The 25,216-nt window shown below is 36.1% G+C and overlaps 1 protein-coding gene across 1 annotated transcript; it reads right to left on the bottom strand.

Moving 5' to 3' along the window:
• Window positions 1-42: 42 nt before the first annotated feature.
• Window positions 43-24,976, bottom strand: LOC130412958 (epidermal growth factor receptor-like). The gene is made up of 27 exons (XM_056737774.1): window positions 24,767-24,976; window positions 14,911-15,062; window positions 14,573-14,780; window positions 13,713-13,838; window positions 13,571-13,639; window positions 13,363-13,481; window positions 12,849-12,990; window positions 12,283-12,399; window positions 12,049-12,175; window positions 11,159-11,232; window positions 10,921-11,011; window positions 9,563-9,765; window positions 9,186-9,318; window positions 8,956-9,046; window positions 8,604-8,761; window positions 8,199-8,237; window positions 7,414-7,555; window positions 7,219-7,341; window positions 7,037-7,135; window positions 6,396-6,581; window positions 5,634-5,789; window positions 5,440-5,515; window positions 5,207-5,353; window positions 4,952-5,049; window positions 3,812-3,970; window positions 3,621-3,690; window positions 43-3,044 (listed from the first exon to the last, which is right to left on the bottom strand). Exons 1-27 carry the CDS (start codon window positions 24,876-24,878, stop codon window positions 2,779-2,781), a joined length of 3,483 nt encoding a protein of 1,160 aa, XP_056593752.1. The 5' UTR covers window positions 24,879-24,976; the 3' UTR covers window positions 43-2,778.
• Window positions 24,977-25,216: the final 240 nt, after the last annotated feature.

Genomic DNA, 25,216 nt, shown 5'->3' with positions numbered 1-25,216 from the left:
TATAGATGTTGTCATGTGGGAGGGTCAGATGCACACATAACACACATTTCAACACAATTTATTAACACTGCAATGTAACAAATGATCCATAGAGAAGTAAAACACACTTTATACATTCCTAAATTCCTGCAAAGAGAGGGTAAAAGAAAAAAACAAACTGACATTCCCTGGGGAATATACAGGTGACGCTTCATGTAGTTGAACGATTATAATAATACAATATACAAATCTTACAAAAGTTATTGTTGGTTGCGGAATTGAAGTCGAACAGATTTCACAGTCAAAGGGACAGATTTACTAACAGCTTGTGGTGTTAAAAACTAGATTTATTAAAGACATATAGAGAAAACAGAGAAAGATATTTGGAATAATGCTTATAACCAAACAGATCTTAACACCCATTGACTCCTATAGTAGGAAAAAATATTGCATCATTTTTTTGTTCTTTTGAACTCAAAAAAATATGTTTTGAATAATGTAGGACAGCTAACAGTTCTGGGGCACTTTTGACTAATATTGTATTTTTCCTGCTATGATTGTCAATGGGCGTCGAGATCTGTTTGGTTACAAGCATTCTTCCAAATATATGTCTCTGTTTCATCAGGGCAAAGAAATTTATACAGATTTGGAACAACTCGAAGGGGAGTAAATGATGACAGAATTTTCATTTTTGGGTGAAGTATCCCTTGAAAAGGAGTGGACACAGTCCGTCCTGCATATGTTTTTGTAGGAGACACAAACTTTATGGGAGGATAGTATTTAAATGACGTTAATGTACTGGTATTTGTGGCTTTATTTAACAACCAAAAAAAACACATCTTACACTGTGCAGTATTTTGTGTTGCTATTGGTAGATTGCGTTGATCATTAAAATAACCTTTATTTTTCAACGTGCTCTTTAGTAAATCACCCGCGAATAGGTCCACTCCCATTGACGCTCGAAAATTGTGCTCTCGCACTATTTTGCCCTGTTTAGTAAATCTGGCCCAAAAGTGTTTTTCTTAGCTGTTTAAATACAGCAGTGCAAAAAATATTCACAAGTCGTTTCATAATTAATCACGTTTGGCACAAAATGGATTTGACCGACAGGCTGTGGCTCTTAAGTAGTCTGATAAGTGCATACTTGCCCAAAAGCGTTGTAGGGAACAGAAAACAAGCGGCTGAATTTGTTTAGTCAGCTGGTGAAGGCAGAATTGGCACATACTTAAAGTTAAAAATGTATCATCAGAATGTTCCTTTAAATTAGTATAAAGTGTTTTTCAAAGGGCCAGTTGTTGAATAATTCAGTATTTGTGAATCCATTAAGGGCAGTCGTGGGTTACGTATGACCACGGTTTACACTGTGTGGGCTATAAATCAAGAATTTACTCCGTTTTAGGTCTGTGCTGTGGACAAAAGTTGACAAAATGCTAAATGTAAAGATCAAAGTGCACACAAGTACTCTATACTTAAAGATATAGTTCTCCCAAAAAACATCCTCATGTTATTCCAAACCTATGACTTTTTTCCCTCTACAGAACACAAAAGAAGATATTTTGAAAAATGTCGTCTTATTGAAGAACATTGACCCCCATTGTATAGACACAAAACCACAGAGACATTTCTCAAAATATCTTCTGTTGTGTTCCTCTGAAGAAAGAGTCACAAACATGTTTGGAATTGACCCTGGTAAGCCCCTCCCCTGGAACGCAGATAGGCCAATGGCAGTTGAATATAAGTTTCATGGGACCTGAACTCGGGTCCCATAAACAACTTTAGGTTTCGGTGCCATAGAGAAACATTGTAAGATCCGAAGCTCTCATCGGTTTAATAGTGTTTATGCTACAAAAATGTGCCTGGGGTACTTGTGACACTTATTCCAGGTTTAATTCAATTTCCTAAACCCACTTTAAAAAAGAGCAAAATGTGGGCACATTAACCCGATTCAATCCCAATCCCAGTGAAGACAAAATACGTTTAGTAACTTCGGACAAGCTTTTCACACTGACAGCTGCCATTGAAAGACATAAGGAACTCCGGTTGCTCGTCCCTGTTAGCTACAGTGACTAAGGGGGGCGCGGCTTACAGATAGGTCAATTATACAAGGCTGAATAAATTAAGAGTTTGGTTCCAAAAAGAGATTAATTTTTTATCATGTTTTTATTGTGTTAGTTAGCTGTATTTTTGAGTTATTATGGCTTAAATCAAAACAAACTAACTGCAGTTTGATTGATATTAATTGGAATGGACAAAAAAACAAGATTTTAGAAAAATTCTAAAAACGTAGTTATCTCATTTTGGAACAAAACTCTTCGAATAATGATATCATTTTTATTTTTATGTGAACTATCTCTTTAAAGTGAGATGATCCAGTTATGGTACAGCTGAAGGCATTTCACACTACTCACACTACTTTGAAAACATACACGTAATACAGCAAAACAATACCGGTTGGGCTATGAGCCTCTTAGAATTTTTTTGTTGAAATAAATTAAGTTTTGCTATTTTTAAACACATTATACAGAAAGATGGAAACTATTCCAAGCTACAGTATTTAAAATATTCCATTCATTCGGCGGAAACATTGAAATGTGTTCTGGCTTGACATTCAACACATTCCTCACAGCTTAACGTCTAAACATCTCTAAAGATTCAAGACTGAACAAACAATGGCGGTTGCCTTCAAGCGTTTTTGAACGGACGTTCTCATAACGTGTTGAAATACTAACACATCTGTCCTCATAGACGTCCAGTGGTTCGAGCAGTGCAATGGGTCATTTTTCTCCTATGTCTGTCTGTCTAACGTACGTGAGACTGCATGAGCCCGAGGTACTGCAGGTTATCTGTTGCAGGAAGGAACGGAGAGTTAGGTGGAGATGTGGGCATGAAGCTCTGCTGGTAGTCCGGATTATCCAGACTGGCACACGGTGAGCGAGGGAGTGTGGAGCAGGCAGTGTTAAGATACTCTGGACCCTCGGGTTTGCTCACGCAGGCGTCTAAATAACTGTTCTGTGTTTGTACGTGGGACATGTTGCTTGGACTGGGAACGTCCTGGTTCACGTATTCTGCATGAAAGAAAAATTTGCTTGAAAAACAACATTATAGCCTACACATGAATGTGTCTGTGCTGTGTAATTTTTTGGGGGGGGATATTTACATGCATTGCAAAGTGACATACTGTGCAATAAATGTGTTAATTTTTGCAGAACGTGTACAACCACTTTATTTGCTATATACATGACATATTTTATAAAAAATATTTATATATATATATATATTTAATAATATTAATAATTGTTGTTTATATTTTTATCAGGCAACATATTTAATATTATTTTGTGATATTTATTTGATGAAAAATTGCCACTTTATAGTATTTAATAATAATAATAAAAAATCTTTAAATTTGTTTTTGAGATATGAGGTATGACAGCGACAAGGTTAAATATGATATTGTTTCTTTAATATTTATTATATATATATATTTAAGTAATACTATATCTTTTTTTCCATTAGTAAAATATACATTATAACAAAACATTTGGGTGAAAGTCTAATACAATTCATAACAAGTGGCTTCACAAATGACATTTAATCCTGAATGAATGACTTGAAATAATAAAGTTACTTCAAGATAATACCTGGTAACATGATGTCCTTCTGTGTGGGATCCCTTATGTAGCGTATAATCGCACTGTTTGTGTAATCGTCCTTCGGAAGACACAAAATATAAATCAGTTAAGCACTTTCATCATTATGCCTACAGATATACAGTATAAACATACTATAAATAATAATAATTTATAGGTAATAGTATAGTCTCAGTACTAACTGTAGAGTTGTGATAGTGAGACTGTGATCCATTGAAGAATCTTTTGTTGGGTGACAGGTATTCTTCTGCATCAATCACGGTGTCCATGTCTTCGGTACCGATCACAGATCTGTAGCCCAGTGAATCCGTTGGGCTGTGCTGATATATGTTCTCATCACCCTGCCAACAACCATTACATTTTGACGTATTATGTTAATAGATATTTACTAATTTAATAGTAATATATTTTCAATTCATTTTAAATTCAGAATGTATAGATTCATACATAAGGATGCTATTTGTTTTCATCAAAATAAAATTATAGACTTTAAATATTTTAAATATTATTTGCAAGAAAGGAAGAGTTTGGTTCCAAAAAATCATGTTATAGTTTTTTTATTGTGTTAGCTAGCTGTATTTTTTTAGTTATTACAGCTTAAATAAAAAAAACCCAACTGCAGTATAATTGATTGATAATTAATAACTTTAGATTTTTTTTAAAGGAAAACCCCACAGTAGTATTACAGTTATCACTTTTTATCCGCTTAGACAATTGCCACGTTTAATTTTGTGTCAAAATACTTACTCGTGTAACTACTCATGTAACCGTCTTTAAATTGGAAAAACATTGAAGTGTTTGGTGGCTTCAAAATCCATCCCTGTTTGGATTCTAAGGGGCCGAGTCCACCAAGGCTCATTCACGCGGCTGAAAACGGCAGGAGCTCGACTGAAAACGCCTGCTGCAGGCGCAGAGTTGTGCCCAAAGTTGAGCATTTTTCAACTCTGGGCGCTCGGTCGAACGCCGGCGCCGATCGTGGGAAAAACGCATAGAACCATCGCCTAGCGAAAAAAAAACGTCAAGTGATGGCCTTTTTTAAAAGCACGCCGTTACCATTGAAAACAACTGAAAAAACACCCGGCCGCAGGCGTAAACGCCTCGGTGGACACAGGTTTAGGAATGAATGGTGCTAAGCTAAACGCTAACATAGTGGCGGTAGACCGATTAAGTGAACGCACTTAGGCGGGACAGATATGTATCAACTCGTCTAAGTTGAGGGAAGAACATAGTGACATATGTAAAATGTGTTTTCCTTTAAAAGAGAGTTATCTCATTTTGGAACCAAACTCTTCGAATACAGCACCAAATTTTGTGTAAACTACCTGAATTACAAGGTAACGTGTAGGATCTCGAGCCATTCTTGAGAACTCCGTTACAAGTTCAAGAAAGTGAGGTCTGGATTCAGCGTCAATCATCCAGCCTAAAACAGACATGTGCAAAATCAAAAGTTTCATTTCTAAAACAATTGAACAGAGATATCAAAAATAATTCTACTGAAATGTAACAAGGTTCACTTTACTGTATGAATTTGGATACTTTTCTTGATGATGTTTTTTCATTACGACATCAATACTTACATTTGACCATGATCATGTAGACGTCTATCGTGCAGATGTTAGGTTGTGGTAACCGCTCTCCTTTCTCCAGATTTTCTGCAATCTCATTTGCTGGAATGTCATTGTAGGGTCTAGATCCGAATGTCATCAACTCCCACACGGTGACACCTGGAAAGCACATGTACAGTACATCACAATAAAGTCTCCAAATACATTTCTATAAACACTGAACAAATAGTGTAAATACAGCTCACCATAACTCCAAACATCACTTTGGTGAGTGTATGTCCAGTGAAGTAAAGACTCCAGTGCCATCCACTTTATAGGCACCTAAAAATGTGTATCAACATGCAGCACTGTTACGATGACTGTGTATAATGTTTGCTCATATTTTTTTGTGTTTTGTTGTTTTTCTATTATTCAATGAGTTAAGAAAGTAATGACCCACTTTCCCTCCATCAGCGTGGTATTCTTTCTCCTCAGCACCCAACAGTCTGGCCAGGCCAAAGTCAGTGATCTTCACATGGTTGGGAGTCTTCACCAACACATTCCTGGCTGCCAAATCACGATGAACCAGGCGATGTTCTTCTAAATAGTTCATTCCCTGTTGAGAAAATTCAAAGTGCCTTTGAATGGACCGGATGCAATCAGATCATTTGTTGAAGACTTTGCACTTTCTGAATGGCTACTTGTTCTTTAAGAAGAAACGTGACCAATTTATTTATGAGTAGTATTGTAGATGCTTGTCATTTATTTATACACCCTTTTTAACACAAGTAGGCTACAGCCGAAGGGGGAAAAATTTAAAATGCTAATAAATGATTTTGTGTGAAACTATTCTTATTTTCATGTCAGGGTTTTGCAAGATTTATGTCTTGGCCGTACAGCCGTGGAAAAAATTAAGAGACCAAAGACTGTTTTCATCTTTTTCCGAATTTATTACTCACAGGTATGTTTAGTTAAAATTAGCATTTTTGTTTCATTCTGTGAACTACTTGCAATATTTACACCAAACTTCAAATAAAAATTTGTGAGCTTGTCTGTGAAAACTCGAAAACCCAAAGTTTTATCATTTAATTGAGATCTATTTTTTTTTTTAAAGCATCTAGGTTTGATTTCAAGCGTTGATAGTTCTATGATTTTAATCTTCGACATGTTTGTACGCCGTCAATATTACAGATACCAAGATGATTTTTTCACAGAAACTCACCTTGGCGATCTGCACGCACCAGTTCAACAGCGTCTGTGAGTCGATAATGGCTTTATTCTCCCGTATGTAATCCAGCAGGCAACCGTAAGGCATAAACTGTGTTATGAGCTGAATGCTGGACGTGAGACATATTCCCAACAGACGACAAATGTGAGGATGATCAACGCTGGCCATTACGTAAGCCTCCTGAATATCAACAAAATGAATCTCTCATACAGGCAATGGTCATTTACATGCTTGAGCAAAATATCTGTATTTGCCCAAAGGAAATGTTATTGTTCTTTCATAGATCCGGACATTTGATGGAGTAATCGCTGTTGTTTTATATAAGTATTAACTTAAAAACTTTTTTTTTTTAAATAGAAACAAATGAGACAATTGTTAAAACCCATGAAGATGTGTGAAATTAATGTAGATTGTAGAGTTGTAATAATCTGGATTTGTTCCTGTTGAGATCTTCAATAATATTGACTTTTCATTACAGACTTGACAAATCTATGCTCAGTTTGTGAGATTTTTGAGATCTCTTCTGAAACTCTACACATCTCTATTTGTTCTCCATTTATTCTCAAATTTCTCAAACAGATTTTTCGTTCTTGTGGGGACATACAAATTTGCACATTTGGTGTATGTATACGCACATCCAAGATCTCTTTGTTGGCTTTGGGAGATGTAACTTCTCTCAAAACTTTGATAGCAACAGGAATTTTCACATCCTCTCCATCGGGGATCCACAAACCCTACGAGAAAAACAAGTGTCGTTCTGGAACTAGTAGATTTATTGAACAATAGTGTTTATTTGGTTAGTTTAGCACTAATGTACCTTAAAGACAGTGCCGAAGGCTCCAGCTCCGAGCACTTTAATTGTCTTAAATTCTGTTTCCTTTAGGATGCGCAGAAGTGCCTGGTTAGGGGCTTCGCCGCTTGGAGTGAGTGGTTGAACCAGCTGTTGAAAGAGGTAAATATAGCTGAATATGTTCAGGTTGTGAGGTGTTAAGCTACTGCAGTCAGGCTTTACCTCTCTCTCCTGCAGGAGGCGCCGTAGGGTCCTCTTCCGTGTGATGTGTCTTCGGCGGACGACGATGAAGATGAAGATCACTAGGACCATTATCAGAAACATGCCACCGATCATACCAGCCGCCACTAAAGACGTGTGTGAGCTAGAGAAGAAATATTAATCATTCATTGATTCTTACGAAAAATAAGTTAATACAAGCGTGCTAGTCGTATATTTCTTTTAACCTTCAGTCAACTTTTTATATACCTCTCAGAAATATACTTAAAAATTACTTACACTTAAATATACTTGATACTATACTTTTTGTCCTATACTTGTACTCAATCTTTTGATAGAGATATTCTTAAAGTGATATATAGAGTATTATTGTAGAGTATGTATATAAAAAAATATAATATTATATTATATGTTATTTAAGTTTATTTAGTAACAATACATAATATAATAGTATACTATAAAAATGGTATACTATATTATAATAAGTAAACTTACTACTAGACTAGTAGATTACAGAGAGTGTACTTCAAAGTGTACTTTTATGAAATAAACAATGTGCTACAATAGTAGTTGCAAACTAGTTATGTATTTGTAAACCATGTACTTTGTAAATTTACAACATTTAAAAGTATACTTTTATAAACTAAAAAAGAAGGCCGATTTAATAGTAAATTGTGTTGAAATAGTAAGCTACCCTCACAAGTATACTACCACTGTAAACTAACTTATACTTACTACATATACTTAAATATATTAAGTAAAATGAGCACAACGCAACCATGACATACTTTTTAGGTTCACAACCTTCCAGTCCGGGTCCACTGCACCTACAATATAAAGATGTGATGTCATTTTATAAAACATTATGTGTCTTAATATTTTGTTTAAACCTTTGTTTAAAGGGATAGTTCACACAATGAAGAAAATCATGTCATCATTTACTCATCCTCATGTCATTTCAAACGTGTATGACTTCCATTCTTCTGCAGAACAAAACAGAAGATATTTTGAAAAACGTTGCAACCCAAACAACATTGGACCCAATTGACTTCCATCGTATGGACACAGAACCACTGAGATATTTCTCAAAATATCTCTTTTGTGTTCCACTGAACAAAGAGTCACATACAGGTAACACACGACACAAGGGTGAATAAAAGACCACTGAATCTGAATCAGAAACTGCTTCCTACCCCTGTGTGCAGTTGTCATGACATGGCTGGCACTGTCTGTTTTTGTCCAGGTACGTCCACACGAGTTGGTTATTGATGCCGGGCACTCCTTGTGTGCAGCGTTCGACGCAGTTCGGCCCGTCTTTAAAGTGAGCACACTCAGAACATTGATCAGCTCCCTTTAATTTGGAGAAAAAGAGAGAATCTTATTCTGTACTTGTAGGAATTATAACCATTTCACAGATCTGGTGCCTTGCCATGAAGTCACATGGTTAAATTCATAGGGTTATGGGTTCGTTTAAAACATCACGGTTTGTATAGACTGCGGATAAAAATCCTTTAGATGAATTGATGCAGTTTGAGATAGGCCTACTGGTCCGTTACAGCTTTCCGTCCCGTTCAGGATCTTGCATTCTGGGTCACATTCCAAACACACGTCCTCTGATCTGTACTCACGGGGAAATCTGTTGAAACCAGAGCGAATCAAAAATGTTTCCTCATTTTTAGGTGATATTCTCATACGGAACTGCTTTTATAGGCCTAAATATTTATTTTGAAAAGAAATGGAAGTAACTTCATTGACTGAATAATGTTTTGTCTTACCCTTCCAGCAGGTTGCAGTGACTGACACAGCGCCCCCTACGGCTCACAAGCAAGCAGGAGAAGCACATGGACGGTCCCGGACCCCAGCAGCCCTCTTCTCCACACATGCTATCACAGGTGCTGTTCTGCTGCACTAAACGCACAAGGCACACATTCTGTTTCGATATGTTTGATATGTTTTACAAATTTGACAAGTGATCAAAATATGACTTTGTGGTCAATACCGACCTGGCCGTCCACAACTTTTTTCACATTTGTATTATTGTTTAGTTGTATCTTTTCTTGTATGTGTTTTTTTTTTTTTAACTGTAGAGCAAAATCAATGTGTTCTGATGCATCTGTTTCACACCGTCAGACTACATAAGATTGTCTCTCACCACAGCTGTCCGTGTGTGAATTGTTGATGGTTTTTATGCGCTGTTTCTCTGATTTAAACAGCTTCTGCCAGTAGCTGCCGTCAACGTAACACAGGTTGGGGTTGTTCTTAATGACCACGTCACCATCACTGATCTCCTTCAGAGAGCGCAGGCCGAGATACTGCAGGTGCGGAGTGTTCAGAGCTGCAAAACTGACAGTACCACTATGAGAAAGAGAGAGAAGGAGAGCAAGAGAAAGAGTTACTGTACATAGGCAACCAAACCATTTAGATGTATGTATGTTGAAGTCCATGGTCTGTTTAAATACCGTGACACTGTGGCGTTTCCAAAACATCACTGTTTGTTTTGGAGCAGCAATATTCTGCATCCAAGTAATATTGACACTTAAATCAGACCGTATAGAATTGCATGTAGTTCCTCTTTGCTTGCCAAAATGTTCTTAAAGGGATACTTCATCCAAAAACTCATTTACTCACCTTCGAGTTGTTCCAAATGTGTATAAATGTCTTTGTTCGGTGAACACAGAAAAAGATATTTGGAATTATGCTTATAATCAAACAGATCTCGACCCCCATTGACTCCCATAGAAGGAACAAATATTTTGTCTTTTGTTCTTGTTCTGTTGTACACAAAATAAGACATTTTGAAGAATGTAGGACAGCAAACAGTTCTGGGGCATCTTTGACTAAAATGATCATTTTTGGAAGTCAATGGAGGGCAAAATCTGGTGGTTACAAGCATTCCTTTAAATATCTTTCTCTGTGTTCATCAGAACAAAGAAATGTATACAGATTTGGAACAACTCGAGTGAGCGAGTAAATGATGAAATTTTCATTTCTGGGTGAAGTATCACTATACGATCAAGTCAAGTATACAAACTGTGTATGTAGGAGACAAAATATCCTAAAGATGTTGAGGTGGAATAGTTCGATTGGGAAGGCAAGCATAGTTAGTTGTGGCCTGGTGGTTAAAGAGTTGGACTCATAACCATAAGGTTGCAGGTCCGATTGTCAAGTCAGGCAGCTTACATTTACCTTTATGCATTTTGCAGACGCTTTTATCCAAAGCGACTTACACTGTATTATCCGATACATTTTTACATAGGTATGTGCAATCCCCTCGGGTCGAAACCCACAACCGTGCGCTGTTAACGCAATGCTCTTACCACTGAAATACAGGAAAGCTAACGTGCCCTTGAGCAAGGCACCTACCCCGGTTTGATCCCCGGGCGCTGCAGGAATGCTCCGGGTGTGTGTGGGTGTATGTGTGTGTTCATTAAAATGCAGAGATCAAATTTCGGGTCACTTTTTTCATAGAGACCCCAGCAACATTTGAATATAATGTTTGACAAAACTTACAGCTGTTTGGTTCGTCCTCTGATAATTTCCAGGTTTTCAAAAGGGCTGAGTGACTTTAGATGTGCTGGCCAGTGCTGAATGAGCAAAAACCCTGTGAGAAATGAGAAGCATTATGGATCTTCCACCTTATATAATGCCTACAGTCAAAAAAACATTCCTAACAGGCCAAGATGATCATTCTTAGAGATCTATAAGATTTATTATAATTATTATGTTACTAAATTTACATTATGTTTACCTGAAATTTCCTTTACTGTCTTGAAATAGTCCACTTTTGCAGGGTCCATGCTTGGGGTGTTTGTAAAATGGTCCCTTCAAAAATAAAAAAATAAAGAAATCTGAAATTACTGGAAAGCAGAAGGATAGATGATGGGTTAATCGGTGCATATGCATAATACATTAACAACAAAAATGCGATGATGTATTGTGTGCTCGTGCTGTAGTTCCGACCCCCCCAAAGCATTCAGGAGGGGCAACTGTTTTCGGAAATAACAGTACAGCTGTATATGGCTTTTATAAATGTGATCTAACGTAATACTCTTATTTAGAGATATGAAGTATGCAATACTACTATAAAGCTCCTTAAGATAAATATGAGATTTGCAGAATTGCATGTGGCCTTTAATACATTTAAATACACAGTATAATGAGATGAAGATGAAATAATAAAATATGAAATATAAAGCATTAAAAGTTATGTACAAAATAAAGAGGAAATATAACATAAAATAAATAAAATCTATTATATATTATTTAAAAGTAAATATTATATGTAATGTTATTTATATACTGTAAATAAGATATTACAAAGCATAAATACAATATTCTTTATTATTATTTCATGTAATTTGAAATATATTAAATATATAATATAAAGTTTATTTGACATAACATGAAATAGATAGCATAGAAATGTATTTAGGCTACAGATTAACTATGAAATGTAGCATAAAATATATAATAAAGATATATAGCCTAATAATACATAAAATTATTATTTAGCATTAAAAATATGAAATGTATAGAATAAAATGATATAATATAGCATAAAAAATATGAAATAAATAGCATGAAAATGAATATGTAGTACAAAGAAGTAGACAGCAGTTTATAATAATGAACACTCACCCTTCAAAAGTCGTCTTTATTATTGTAATATGGCCATTTATTTTAGTGCAGTTAATAAAGGAATCAATATTAGTGGCGTTGATGGACATGACACGCACAAGCGCTCCCATTCCAAGACCATTGCAGACTAAACAAAAAGATTTCCAAATGAAACAATCCACTTTTAATGACATGTTTATGATAATGTATTAAAAAAGAATAATGGCACGAGTAGAATGATCTAATGTTGCTGACCTTTCGGACACAAGCCGTCACATTTTTTGCACTTCCTTATTCCATTCTCCTCCACTTCATGCATGTTCCCGCCGCACGTCTGGACACAGGCAACTTCATCGGCCACCACGAAGTTGTCTAAAAGATAAAATCTGAAATATAACTGCTCTTTTATAATTATTTTGTATAATTCAGGAGACGTAAGTTCCGTTATATATCCATCATGTCTGTCAGCCTTTATGTGTGTCTGTACAAAAACAATTTCATGTGAAATATTGTACTGAAATCTTTGCAAAGTTGCACATAAAGATGAGTAAGTTACAAAATGATATCTTTACCAAAAATTGTCTAGTGAGAGAACCCAGTTCTTTGTTGACATATCCTATTGTTTTATCTGGGTGTGTCTCACCGGCGCCATCTTGTGCAACTAGCCTATTTCTGCCTTCGGATAAAGTAGGTGGTTGTTATATCAATTATACTAATGATGTTAATATTAAGTAACTCTAGAGCATTAAATCGTAAAGGTTTTAACATTGTGTATGATATGCTTTGATTTTAGTTCACAAATGTATGAAAGACAAACTTACAAGGGCACCTCTTAACACACGTCGCTCCAAAGTTGTACTTTCCGGCAGGATTGGGAACAAGTTGGTGAGTGTTTGGGTTGTACACCATTGGACGTGGACATTCAGCCTTACACATGCCCTCATCCTGAAAATCTCTGCAGGCCTGCAGGAAAAAAAACATTGATAATTATACAAATATTTGTTTTTGGCATTAATGGATTAATGGATCAACAGGTGCCTTTATCCAATGTGATTTAGAATGCATTTAAATGATTATTGTACTGATCTTAAACAGAACGTTCATCCAAAAAAAGAAAATTCTTTCATAATTTATTCCCCCCATGTCATCCTAAACCTGTATGACTTCCTTTCTTCTCCAGAACACAAAAGTAGACTAAAGTAAAGAACACTGGTCGTCAAACAGCATTGACCCTCATTGACTTCCAATGTATGAAAGCAATGTATCACAATATATCTGTGTTCCAAAGATTTACATACATGTCTAAAAAAACATTTAAAAGACTGAAGCACGCACCAGACAGTCTGTGTCTTTAGGTCCGGTGCAGCCTGCGGCACAGTGCTCATTGCAGCAGTCGATGAGTTTGGGCCCTTTGCATCTCCGTGAGCACTGCTCGGCACAGTTCAACCGAGTCACTGACACGAAACACAGAAGCGCATTAAAAACACAGGTCGTTCACTCACTAAAAGCCATCGTTGAACACAAAATACGATTTTGAATTTACAGGTTTGGCAGTTCTCTGGTCCTGGAGCCCAACACGATCCGTTAGAGCATCCTGGATCACAACGTCTGCCTGAAACACAAGAAGAAAATATTCATCTACAGAAAGTTGTTCTTGTTAAAACATTTACGAAAGTTTGACTTACAATGAGAGTCCGTCCTCCTAGTGAAGTTAACATCAATGTTTCTCTGTACGATGTCCAGCCACTGTATAGTTTCCGCATTGCAGAGCAAATCATTATAGGAAATCTTAACTCCCCCTTTGAGAATTTCTGCCACACAAGGAGAGAGAAATAAACATTTGACGTGTCGCTGTAACGTATATTACTATGGAAAAAGCAGTTGCATATTGTACACAAATTTGTGTAACGGTATAGGTTCACACCAAACATGAAACATCGCATTCCTCGCTTTATATTAGTCGTGGGATTACTTGATTTTATTTGTGCAACTGATGCGGAAAAACATTGTGCAATGGAGAGTGTCTTCTTGCATCCAGACGTCTCAATGAGCTTCTCGTGCGAAATCTACATTCGAGTTTGCAAAGATGCGATTGAGACGATGCAATCGCACCCCGCCCAATACGCATAATTTGTATCGTGTCTTTACGTTGCGTCGTTTGACTTTGTGTGAAATTTACTCATTCAGTTAAATTCGCTTTTGGTGTGTACACAGCATAAGCCTATACATGTTATTTTATTGTCATTTATTAGGCAAATAACAAACAGAAATAACCTTAATTCAGTCTTTCACGTTTTTAGACATAAATTTGAGCCGGCACATTCAACTTCTCTCAGAGATAAAAAATGAATGAAGCAAAACGTTTAACAATTAAAACTTACTTTTAATATTAAGGACTGAAAATAAATAACCGCAATGGGCCATCTGAATAAAATATTTTAGCATTTAAAAGTATTGTGACTAAAGACCTTAGACGTAGTGTACCGGTGGATTAACAATTACACAAACACAAAATGTGAACATAAATGTCGTATCTTATTTGTACCTGTGAGACTTCTCAATGGGAGCTCTCTCAAGCCGCTGGTGATGCTGTTGTTCTCTGAAGATTCATTCCTGTGGTAGTTGGCCATCACAGCCAGGGCGTATTTGTCATCAAAGAGAGAATGGCCACGAATGAGCCGCAGGTTTACCAAAGGTATCACGCTCACATAGTTTAGTCCTATTAAAACGTAGCCACCGACTTCTTCGATGCTCTGTGGGTATATAACCAAAATATAATTAAGTCAGGACCATTGAAACAGCTTCATACACTAATTCATTGAGCTTATTTAAAGATTTTATGAAAATCTTCTAGACTACAGTACATCTAGTGATGTCAGGTACCGTAAGAAAGGAGAGGTCGTGGTAGTCTTGAATGTAGGTTATCTCCAGGTTCTCGAGCACTACTGTGCAGTTACTGTACATCCGTACCATGGTCCTGTAATGGTCATCTGGTTGGGCTAGTAGAGTGAGCTTATTACTGGTTCCCTGACATACTGTGATATAAAACACAAAAATTCAGATGTGCAAATAATATCAGATATGACATGAAATAAACAATCCTCATTCAAATTCCTTGAGCAGTCAGTGTTTGTATGTCCTGTAAGTCTGACAATGTGCCACATTTCATGAAAAATGCATAAAAGTCACATCCCACAAAAATAAAATGAAACATCTCACATCCATGCTACATATTGAACAGGCTTGAATAGAAATAAACGGTAAACTTTTGCTTTAATTGTAGTTTATTTTTGTGGATTAATTAACTTTTTATTTTAATATGCTTATCATAATTTATTAAGCATCATTGTCTTTGTCGTTAAGCTCCAGTGAGCAAGACTAAAGGCCAAAGTATAATCCGGCCACCTGCGCATTGGCCACATGCCGTAATTTTCGTCATCAGGAGTCCGCGATCATCCGTGCAGCCCAATTTTTGCAGACCGTGTACAACAGCGCATGCATGAATTTTATTTTATCGGCCGAGTCCACTAGGTGATGTACTGCGCATGTGGACGAGACGGTTAACTATACACAGGCATTAAAGGGTCATTATTTACTCATCTTCGAGTTGTTCCAAACTGTTTACATTTCTTTGTTCTGATGAACACAGAGAAAGATATTTGGAAGAATGCTTATAACCAAACAGATCTCGACCCCCATTGACTACCATAGTAGGAAAAAATACATTGGTAGTCAAAAGTGCCCCAGAACCATTTGCTGTCTTCATAATGTACTTCAAAAGTATTTTTCCTACTATGTTAGTCAATGGGTGTTGAGATCTGTTTAGTTATAATTATTCTTCCAAATATATTTCTTTGTTTTCATCAGAACAAATACATTTATACTCATTTGTAATTGGAACAACTCGAAGGTGAGTAAACGATGACAGTATTTTCCATTTTGGGTAATAGGTTAGCAAAGAGGAACTACATGCAATTCCATTCGGTCTGACTAAAGTGTCAATATAATTTAGATGCAGATCACATATTACTAAGTAAACTGGGTAGATTATTTGATAAGAAATGTGCAAATAAAATAAATATGTGTTTATATCTATAGTGTAAATCATTTGCGTATCATTTCTTAAACAGTTTACACAGCGATATCGCAGAGTCTCAAATACATTCATCATTTCACATTCAAGAGATATATCACCCCAAATTGAAATCCTGTCATTATTAACTCAACCTCTAGTCATTTCATACGTGACTTCCTCGACTTTCACAAAAGAAGATATTTTGAAGAATGTTGGTAACCGAACAACGGCGGTATCCATTCGCTTCTATAGTATAGATACAAAATTAATGCAAGTGAATGGGTACAGCTGTTGTTTGGTTACCAACATTCTTCAAAATATCTTCTTTTGTGTTCTGCAGAAGAAAAAGAATGTCATACATGTATGAAAGGACAAGAGGGGGCGATCTAGTGATCTAAGTGATTAAACCAATAAACTGCACCTCTTGCACTATAATGGACCAGCATTTGATAAAAATAACAACATTTAGAAGTACTGTCATTTAAAAAAATCACATCTGGGCATTTTATGACATTGAGCACCTGCCTTATACACAAATGTAATATGAATCTGTGTGTGTCTCCTGTTATTTAGGTGTTGAATTTCTGTCGACTCTGCTGCTTTATGTCTCATCTCGCGATGGTATAGCAAACTCTGGGGGTATGGAACACTGTGAATCAAGAATGTGGTTCACCGAGGCTGGGAAATATTGCACACGAGTGTTGCTCAACTTCAGAATATGTGTAATTCTCACCCCCCTCGTGCAGTAAGTAGATTGTGATTCAAGTTTATGCTTGTTGCATGATTCAATAGATAGGTAAAAAAAGATTTTATCATCTACTTTCTTTCTTCTGCAGAACAGAAAATAAGATATATTGAAAAAGGTTGGTAATCAAACAACACTGGCCCTCATTGACTTTCATTGTACGAACACAAAACCACTGAGACATTTCTCAAAATATGTTATTTTGTGTTCCACAAAAAAAGAGTCATATTCAGGTTTAAACGACATGCGGGTGAGGTTGTCATATAAATTATAGTCTTGAGTAGCCAGACCTTCATACTGAGGGTCTACCTTGCATACTTTTAAGAATTAAAGGGATATTTCATCCAAAAATTAAAAATCTGTCATTATTTACTCATCCTCAGGATGTTTCAAACCTGTATACATTTATTTGTTCCAATGAACACAGAGAAAGATATTGGGAAGAATGTTAGACATTTTCAGTCCCATTTAATAATTCCTACTACGGTAGTCAATGATGTCCCGGAACTGAAAATGACTAACATTCTTCCAAATATCTTTTTTTATATTCATCTGAACAAAGTAATACTTTAGGTATGAAATAACATGAGCGTGAGTAAATGATGACAGGATTTTCATTTTTGGAAGAACTTTCCATTGTGGTTCTCAACCAGAGGTACTGCAGGTAGGGCGTGACGGTGAAGGGAGTGGCGTGTAAATAAAGTGCCTTTTCGTGTATTTCTGTACTTGGATGGCCGTTTAAATCTGTTGATAGTTATTAAAGTTGTAAAACACTATTTTCGACAGGCAAATGACATCACACCGCGTCTGTATTGTAAACTGCGAACAAACTCTTGCTCGTGTTAAAATCTGTTAAAATCCTTTGGGATTAATTCTTCTTCTAGCATCTTCTATTATTGCAACATCTCTCAGCTCTCTGGGATCATGTTATCAAATCTTTGAAGGATTAAGATGGTCTGGACCAGCAAACACTGTTTAGACATGCAGCTCTTTCATAAAATACCTTCATCAAACCTAGCAGGTCTACATTCATTCTCATGATGATAAAATAACACCAGGTGCCAAAAACCAAAGAAATGTATGAAATAATGAACATTGATGTTTTCACTGACTGGAGTGAGGATTTCAGTTAAAGATTTAGAAATTGCCTTTAGGTTTTAACCCTGAACATTCCTATCAAGAACCTCTACAATTTCAGAAAAGCATAAGATTATGAAGCATGCAGGTGGTGGAGGTTCAGCAGTGATGCCTCGGGGTAAAGCCTGAACCAGAGGATATGACTGAACAGGTCGTTCGGTGAAACAGAAACATTTACGGGAATGTCAAACTGTCTTTGCGTCACATTCAGGAAATGCAGGACAACGTTCTGACGGAGATAAACCCTGCGTTTATTTTCTGCTACTGGTGCAAAGCACATGCGACTGTTATCAAGACCTGATCAGTCCGGATAAACACTGCCAGGGAGACTTACGCAACTGCAACGTAAAAAAAATCTTTATGTCAATCATTCATGACGCTAGAAAAATATGACGGCGTACAAAGTTACCTTCTATGTTGTCTTCCTCATATACAGCAACAAAACATGACAACTCACACAAGTTTTCTAATGATGAAATAATATGGTCCATTGTTCATGAGATGAATTACACATGTGGTATCTTGACTAAAAAAATACTTCTAAAGTTTAGCACAATTTATTGTGATATATTTTGTTATCTAGCCCTTGTAGATTTCAGAAACGTCATGCATGTGTGGATTATCTTCTTTGTTTAATTGTCATGTTTAGTTTTACAAGGTCATTGAGTTATTCTCATGCTTTTTCTTTAATGATACCTTTGATGCTTTTTCTATTTCACTCTCTCTGAGGAATTTATGTATAATTTTCTCACAGTTTTCTTTTTGCTTTCATATTCTTTGGAGGAAAGAGATTAACTTTGAAATCTTTAATGAACCAGTTTTCATTTTTGTCTAAACTATCCTTTAAATTAAACATTTCTGTACTAAAGAAAGTTCATCCAACAGTTACAATTGTTGCATCATTGCACCCAACATGCACCCAAACTACGGAGACATTCCTCAAATTATCTTGGTACAGGTTTTGATGAACCACATAAGGGTGAGTTAATAATGACAGAACTATCTCTGTTGGGTGAATTTTCCCCATCTGTTTACACCCCTGGTTGGCTGTGTGCTTTGGCTGTTGGGCAAAACCTTGAAGCAGTATGTTGTGTCAGTGGGTGGTTGTCTGACAGCTCTCATTTACACTCACAAACACATTTTTATTTATAAACAAATAATCTGCTGTATTTACAAACTATGTATATAATAGGGCTGTCAATAGTTCAAATATATTTTTAATCGCAATTAATCGCACCCTTTTTGTACAATTAACTGCGAGTAACATCACATGGATAGTGAAATTATACATACACTATTTATTTTGTGTCGCATGTTTATTTTAGTGCTGTCAATCGATTGAAAAAATTTACTAACTAATCAAACAAAGCATTTTTCTTTTTAAATATATTTTTTCATTCTAATAATAAATTGATCTCCAAATTATTGTAGAAACAACACATTTCTTTAACAGCATCATTTTACGAATGAAAGCCAAGATTCTAATAGGTAGGAAATATACATAAAATAAATAAAGTTCTCAAACACTTCACAGACTTTACTGCTAAATATATGAAATACAAAAGAATCCTTGTTGTTATAGCTAAAAATCACAATGATTTTTTATTTTCTTTTGTTCTTTGATTAATATTAGTGACAGGAATCACAGCAGCACATTTAAGAACAAGGCCACTTCCGTTTCCGCTCCAAGCCGGTCTACTGTACTTCCTTATTTTCAGTACTCTTTGCATTCATTTAAGATTTTATTAAACTCGTTTAAGACTGTGCTTGCAAAAATACTAGACAAATGTGCTTTCTGGCATAATCTTGTGTGTTTTTGTTCATTCAAGCATGAGAGATAAATTAATACTGATGCGCTGTCTGACAGATTCTGACGCAGACTTTACACCAAACGGGACCGTTGTCGCGTTGCGTTGAGCCATGTTCCACAGCCAGAAGCTGTCAATCTATACTGGACATGTCAATATAACCACTTCAAATCGCCCCTCTTTACTGTATTTGTACACTCACCTAAATGATTATTAGGAACACCATACTAATACTGTGTTTGACCCCCTCTCGCCTTCAGAACTGCCTTAATTCTACGTGGCATTGATTCAACAAGGTGCTGAAAGCATTCTTTAGAAATGTTTGCCCATATTGATAGGATAGCATCTTGCAGTTGATGGAGATTTGTGGGATGCACAAAGCTCCCGTTCCACCACATCCCAAAGATGCTCTATTGGGTTGAGATCTGGTGACTGTGAGTGAACTCATTGTCATGTTCAAGAAACCAATTTGAAATGATTCGAGCTTTGGGACATGGTGCATTGTCCTGCTGGAAGTAGCCATCAGAGGATGGATACATGGTGGTCATAAAGGGATGGACATGGTCCGAAACAATGCTCAGGAAGGCCGTGGCATTTAAACGATGCCCAATTGGCACTAAGGGGCCTAATGTGTGCCAAGAAAACATCCCCCAAACCATTACACCACCACCATAATTGCATTAATGAGAAATTGAACAGGTGTTCCTAATAATCCTTTAGGTGAGTGTATTTATAGGCTATATTGTTTTATACAATATATCGAGGGGTGAAATGGAGATCAAGTGAAATCTTTGGAATTTGGAGTTTTAAAAGGTTAAAATCAATACACAAAGTCAGATCAAACTTTTTTTTGTCCTGGCCCTCCTGGAAAGTCGATGAAAGGTAATTTACGCTCTGGTTCACTTCTCACCCCTCGATAGTTTGGAATATATCCAGGTAATTCCACATAACTTTGTGTTTTTACAAGTGTAATGGGATCTGAACACTGTGTACGAGTAAACACTGGAGTTCTATTTTCGTTTTCAGAGTAAATGTTGCAAGTTGTATTGATCCGCATGAGCACCAAAAGTCACCAGCAGTTGACATAATGTATTCTGTTTTTCAATTGAAAAGGCATTCTAGAAATACCTGTATGGAAAATCATATTTCAATGGTGATTGATACATTACAGGGCGTATTGAAATCTGTTAGCTTGGGAAAACCAGTTTGAAACCAAAATCAAGATGATTCAAGTTAGATTATATTCCAATTTATTGGGTATAGAGTAAATCCATAAAGATTATACTGGAATTTTGAAATCATTGTAAATTTTCCTAACAGACTAAACAGATGTGAACACGATGCTTTTAGTGCCCATACAGTATGATTAAAGATCATTGGCTTTAAATAATACTCTCACAAGCTTTTTCCATCTTAAAGGGATGGTTCACCCAAAAATTCTGTCATCATTTACTTACCCTCAGGTTGTTCCCGTAAAAATGTCCTTGTTCTGCCAAACACAAATGAAGATATTTGGTAGAATGTCAGTTACCAAACACATCTCATCCCCTATTTGGCCTACTGCCATATAGGGGAAAAGAATACTATGTGAGTCAATGGGGGATGAGATCTGTTGACATTCTTCCAAATATCTGTCTTTGTGTTAAGCAGAACAAATAAATTTATACAGGTCTGAAAAAATCTGAGGGAGAGTAAATAATTACAGAATTTTCTTTTTTGGGTGAACTATCCCTTTAAATCTTGTGTTTTTTTTCTAACATGCAGACAAGCCTCATGCATTGGCTTTCTTGACTCAACAGAATATCTATAAGTTATCATTCCAAACAAGAGGCATGTGAATAAAATAGCGACTAATTCAATTGCAGCAAATACGATTTGCAGATGTCTCGCTTCACTGAATGCATTTTCACTGACAACAGGGTCTGTCTAAATCAAATTGTCTATTTGTGACTTCTCCAACAAAATACAAGTGTTGAGCAGACTTTGTTTTCTGGGACAATTGCTGACCGCAAAATAACAGCGTGACACGATTACTGTGTTTGGTAAACAAAATATGGCATGTTTTCATAGAAGTCACAAATAAATAATAAAAGAATAAAGTTTTCTTGTTTATTTATTTTAGATAACATTTATAATTTATTAAATTTATACTTAAGTAACAATTCATTATATTTTCTGAAAAAGATTTAGGGTGCTGTGGTTACTTGCAAGTATGTTGCTAGGATGGTTTTGCTGGTTTCCACTATTTAGCAAGCTTTTAGATTTATGCAAACTTTTAAATTTTTGTTCCTTTTTATCCATGTGAGTTACATTCTGAAGTTATCGTTCTGTTCGGATGCTCTTGGTTCTTCTTGCAAATTCAGACATCGCTGGTCATTTCTCTTCTGCGGTTGTTTTTAAAATAAACAAACTTGCACAGTCTCAAGGCAAAGACCTTGTTTCATTGTTATTTGAAATTGTACAATCAATGATGAATTTTTTTTCAGGACTATTGTATAAATATAAAAAAAAAGTAGCACTGAATCTGATATTAATTTTGCTATCTATTATCCATCAAAGTGACAATCATTGTTTAAATTCATTTGTATTAAATTCTAGTTCTGATCTTCAGCGTTTAAAAAAAACATTTGTGACCTTCCCCTAAAAATAACAGAGCAGGCATTGAAATGAAAATCAATGAAACAATTCCACTTAACAGATCAATACAACATCAGATTAATTGCCTAAAAGTATTTTGACATTTTCAACAATAAAAATGACTGATGCACTTATGTGTTCATTTAAACTGATCAATGACTTAAATATCACATAAGCTGCTGGCTTGGAAGACCATTTCATTAAGATCAACTGGTAGTATAGATTCAATAACAACAGGAAGAATAAAATATGATGAGTCTGATGCGTTGGATCAGTGTCATCAGATTTTATTTGAATGCTTCTGCAGACAATTACTGTCATGTCAAAGGAGCAGCTTACCAGGAATCTTGCTAAGCGAGTGAATTGACGACACATTAACGGTGAGCCACCTGAATAATAAAACACGACGCTTTGTTTCACTACGGTAACATCAGAATGCACGTTAAGTATAAACCACAGACATGATTGTAATGAACTGACCAAGCATTTACATTTGCACTGGCATATTTGAGAGTGTGTTCCTGGCTTGAACACACAGAGTCAAGTCAACGTTGCCAAGTAAATGTTGTGACATATTTTGTCAAACCCTGAGCTTGACTCTGCATGCCAGAGTTTCTGAACGATGAAACCCATGCACGAATGCAACATAGATACAGACTGGTTTTACCAAACCCAAACATTTCACACAGCACCTATGCTTTGTTTAAACATATGGCGAAGGCTAGACCATCTGCATTCACATCCATTCCAGAATATTATGCTTTATGTGATAAACACGATAGATGAAATAAGGTCAAACAAAGTATCTTTATATGGCAGGGTCCTTTTCTGAGAGTTGTTGGGAATTCGATTTGAGGGTGAAACATGGGTTGATAGGTTATGCTGACACGCACACACAGCGGGCCTGTCGCCACAAGACTTTCTGACTGACAGGCTGTTAAGTGTGTGTCATAAGGTATTTATTACCAAACAGGTTTCTCAGACACTCCATTTTTCATTGGTAGTATGGACAGATAACCCAACCCAAATTCATGGCATAAATCAAGCCAGATGATATCACCAGAATGACACTGTTTTTAACACGATAGAAATAAGTGCGGTGAATTCATTTTGCGCCAAGATAGAACAGGAAATATTAAAAATGGGCCTCAAAAACCACCTTTATTCAACGACTCTATGTTTCTACCCAGTGTTCCATTACTTACTATACAATCAATAATTGAGCTGCTGTCTGAAAATTGTTGGAAGGTACACAGATTAATCCTATTCATCGATTTGCCCTGATTACGTCATTAGAAGGTATGATCGAAATGTCCTGGGCAGCACGTGAACATACTTTCGTTTATGAAAGGTGTGCATTTAATCTGATTTACAAATACGAAACAAAAAACGGTGATCTGTCACACTCATTAAAATACTTTGCTCCATTAAATTAATATTAAATAAAAAGAATGTGAAGGTCATTTAACGTTTGGGTTTATCCGTATCTCGCCTTTTATAATTGCTGAATACATTTATGATTGTTACAATAAACAATTAACTTTACAATTAAGCATCATTTGCAACTTTTTGTCAATTTTTTTCCGAGCTGCTTGGTCACCCAAACAACTCCGGATTAACAAAATCGAAATGCGTTTAACCCGTTTTTGCACGACAAGTGCCAGTTTCGGTCACTTCCATCTGCTGTTCATTTCTAAACTGGCAAGAAATTTCTAACAGCATGCTAAACACGGTCTGACCGAGTCGACGAGACCACAGACGTTAGGAGCTCAGACCCCACTCAGTGGGGCAGCTGTCTAGCGGGTCCATCTGCTGGATTTGAACTCTTGGCCTGTGGTCACTCGTCTGGAAGCAGGTTCAATAGATATTTTTAAATACCTTTCTCAGTTTTTTTGGTCTTTATAACCTTCATTACACTTTTAGTGTTATGAAGATAATAAGAAACAACATGACTTGGAGTTAAAGACAAACCTGCTGCTCATGTAATACAGATAATGTGAAAGTGACAAAACCTGAAATACTAATAATATTTCTCAGTCTGTTTTACTTTAACAAAAATATTTAATAAGTTAACCTTAGTTAAGTACAATAGTTAACAACTTAACAATACTTCTACAGTATGTAATCTTGCTTCATGTGAATTTCTAAATGTACTAAAAAATTGTTTAATGCAAACTTGTATCTGTTAACATTAGTTAATGCACAATGAAAAGTTGATCTATCTATCTATCTATCTATCTATCTATCTATTTGGTTGCGATAAAATGTTTTTAAAGCATAAACACGTAGTAGCCAACTAAACAAAAACAAACGTGCGTTAAACTTCAAGTCACTTACCTTTCCTCTCTGATGCGCAGTAGCACACTGCGCTTATAAACACAAGATAGACGATTCCCCATTCACGTAACACAGTTTGGTTCCCACATCTTATCTTTTGCAGTGAATTCATTTTAAAGCATAATATATGATCAACGTTTCCCTTGAATGACCGAAATGTAGCAGAGATAGTTTTCCAGTGACGGCTCTGGTTCACGAGTGCGCGCTCCAGTAGCGCTTCTTCAGTACAGCTGTGCAGTGACGCAGGCGCACCAAGTACGCGCCCAATTGGTCACTTCTAAAAGTCAACATGAAAACGTGATCTGAAAATGATTTAGAAGAATATCTTTTATTGCAATGTACTTATACCGAAATGATGTTTAACAGCTGTACATGTAAAAAGTGATACAGACTCATACTTACATATGCCCTAATTTAAATCTTAACTAAGTTTTAACACGTGTCAGTTGA

Source organism: Triplophysa dalaica, chromosome 23 (assembly GCF_015846415.1).
Source record: "Triplophysa dalaica isolate WHDGS20190420 chromosome 23, ASM1584641v1, whole genome shotgun sequence".
NCBI lineage: Eukaryota > Metazoa > Chordata > Actinopteri > Cypriniformes > Nemacheilidae > Triplophysa > Triplophysa dalaica.
The sequence above is the reverse complement of the archived record's forward strand: the minus strand, read 5'-3'. Positions and strand labels throughout refer to the sequence as shown.

Bases quoted from the DNA above. Each gene is read 5' to 3' on its own strand.
- LOC130412958 (XM_056737774.1), bottom strand. From the start codon at position 24,878: ATGAATTCACTGCAAAAGATAAGATGTGGGAACCAAACTGTGTTACGT. The intron at 11,012-11,158 runs GTAAACATAATG...CATTTCTCACAG, and splicing joins GACAGTAAAGGAAATTTCAG to GGTTTTTGCTCATTCAGCAC. The intron at 3,045-3,620 runs GTATTATCTTGA...TCTTTCATGCAG, and splicing joins GAAGGACATCATGTTACCAG to AATACGTGAACCAGGACGTT.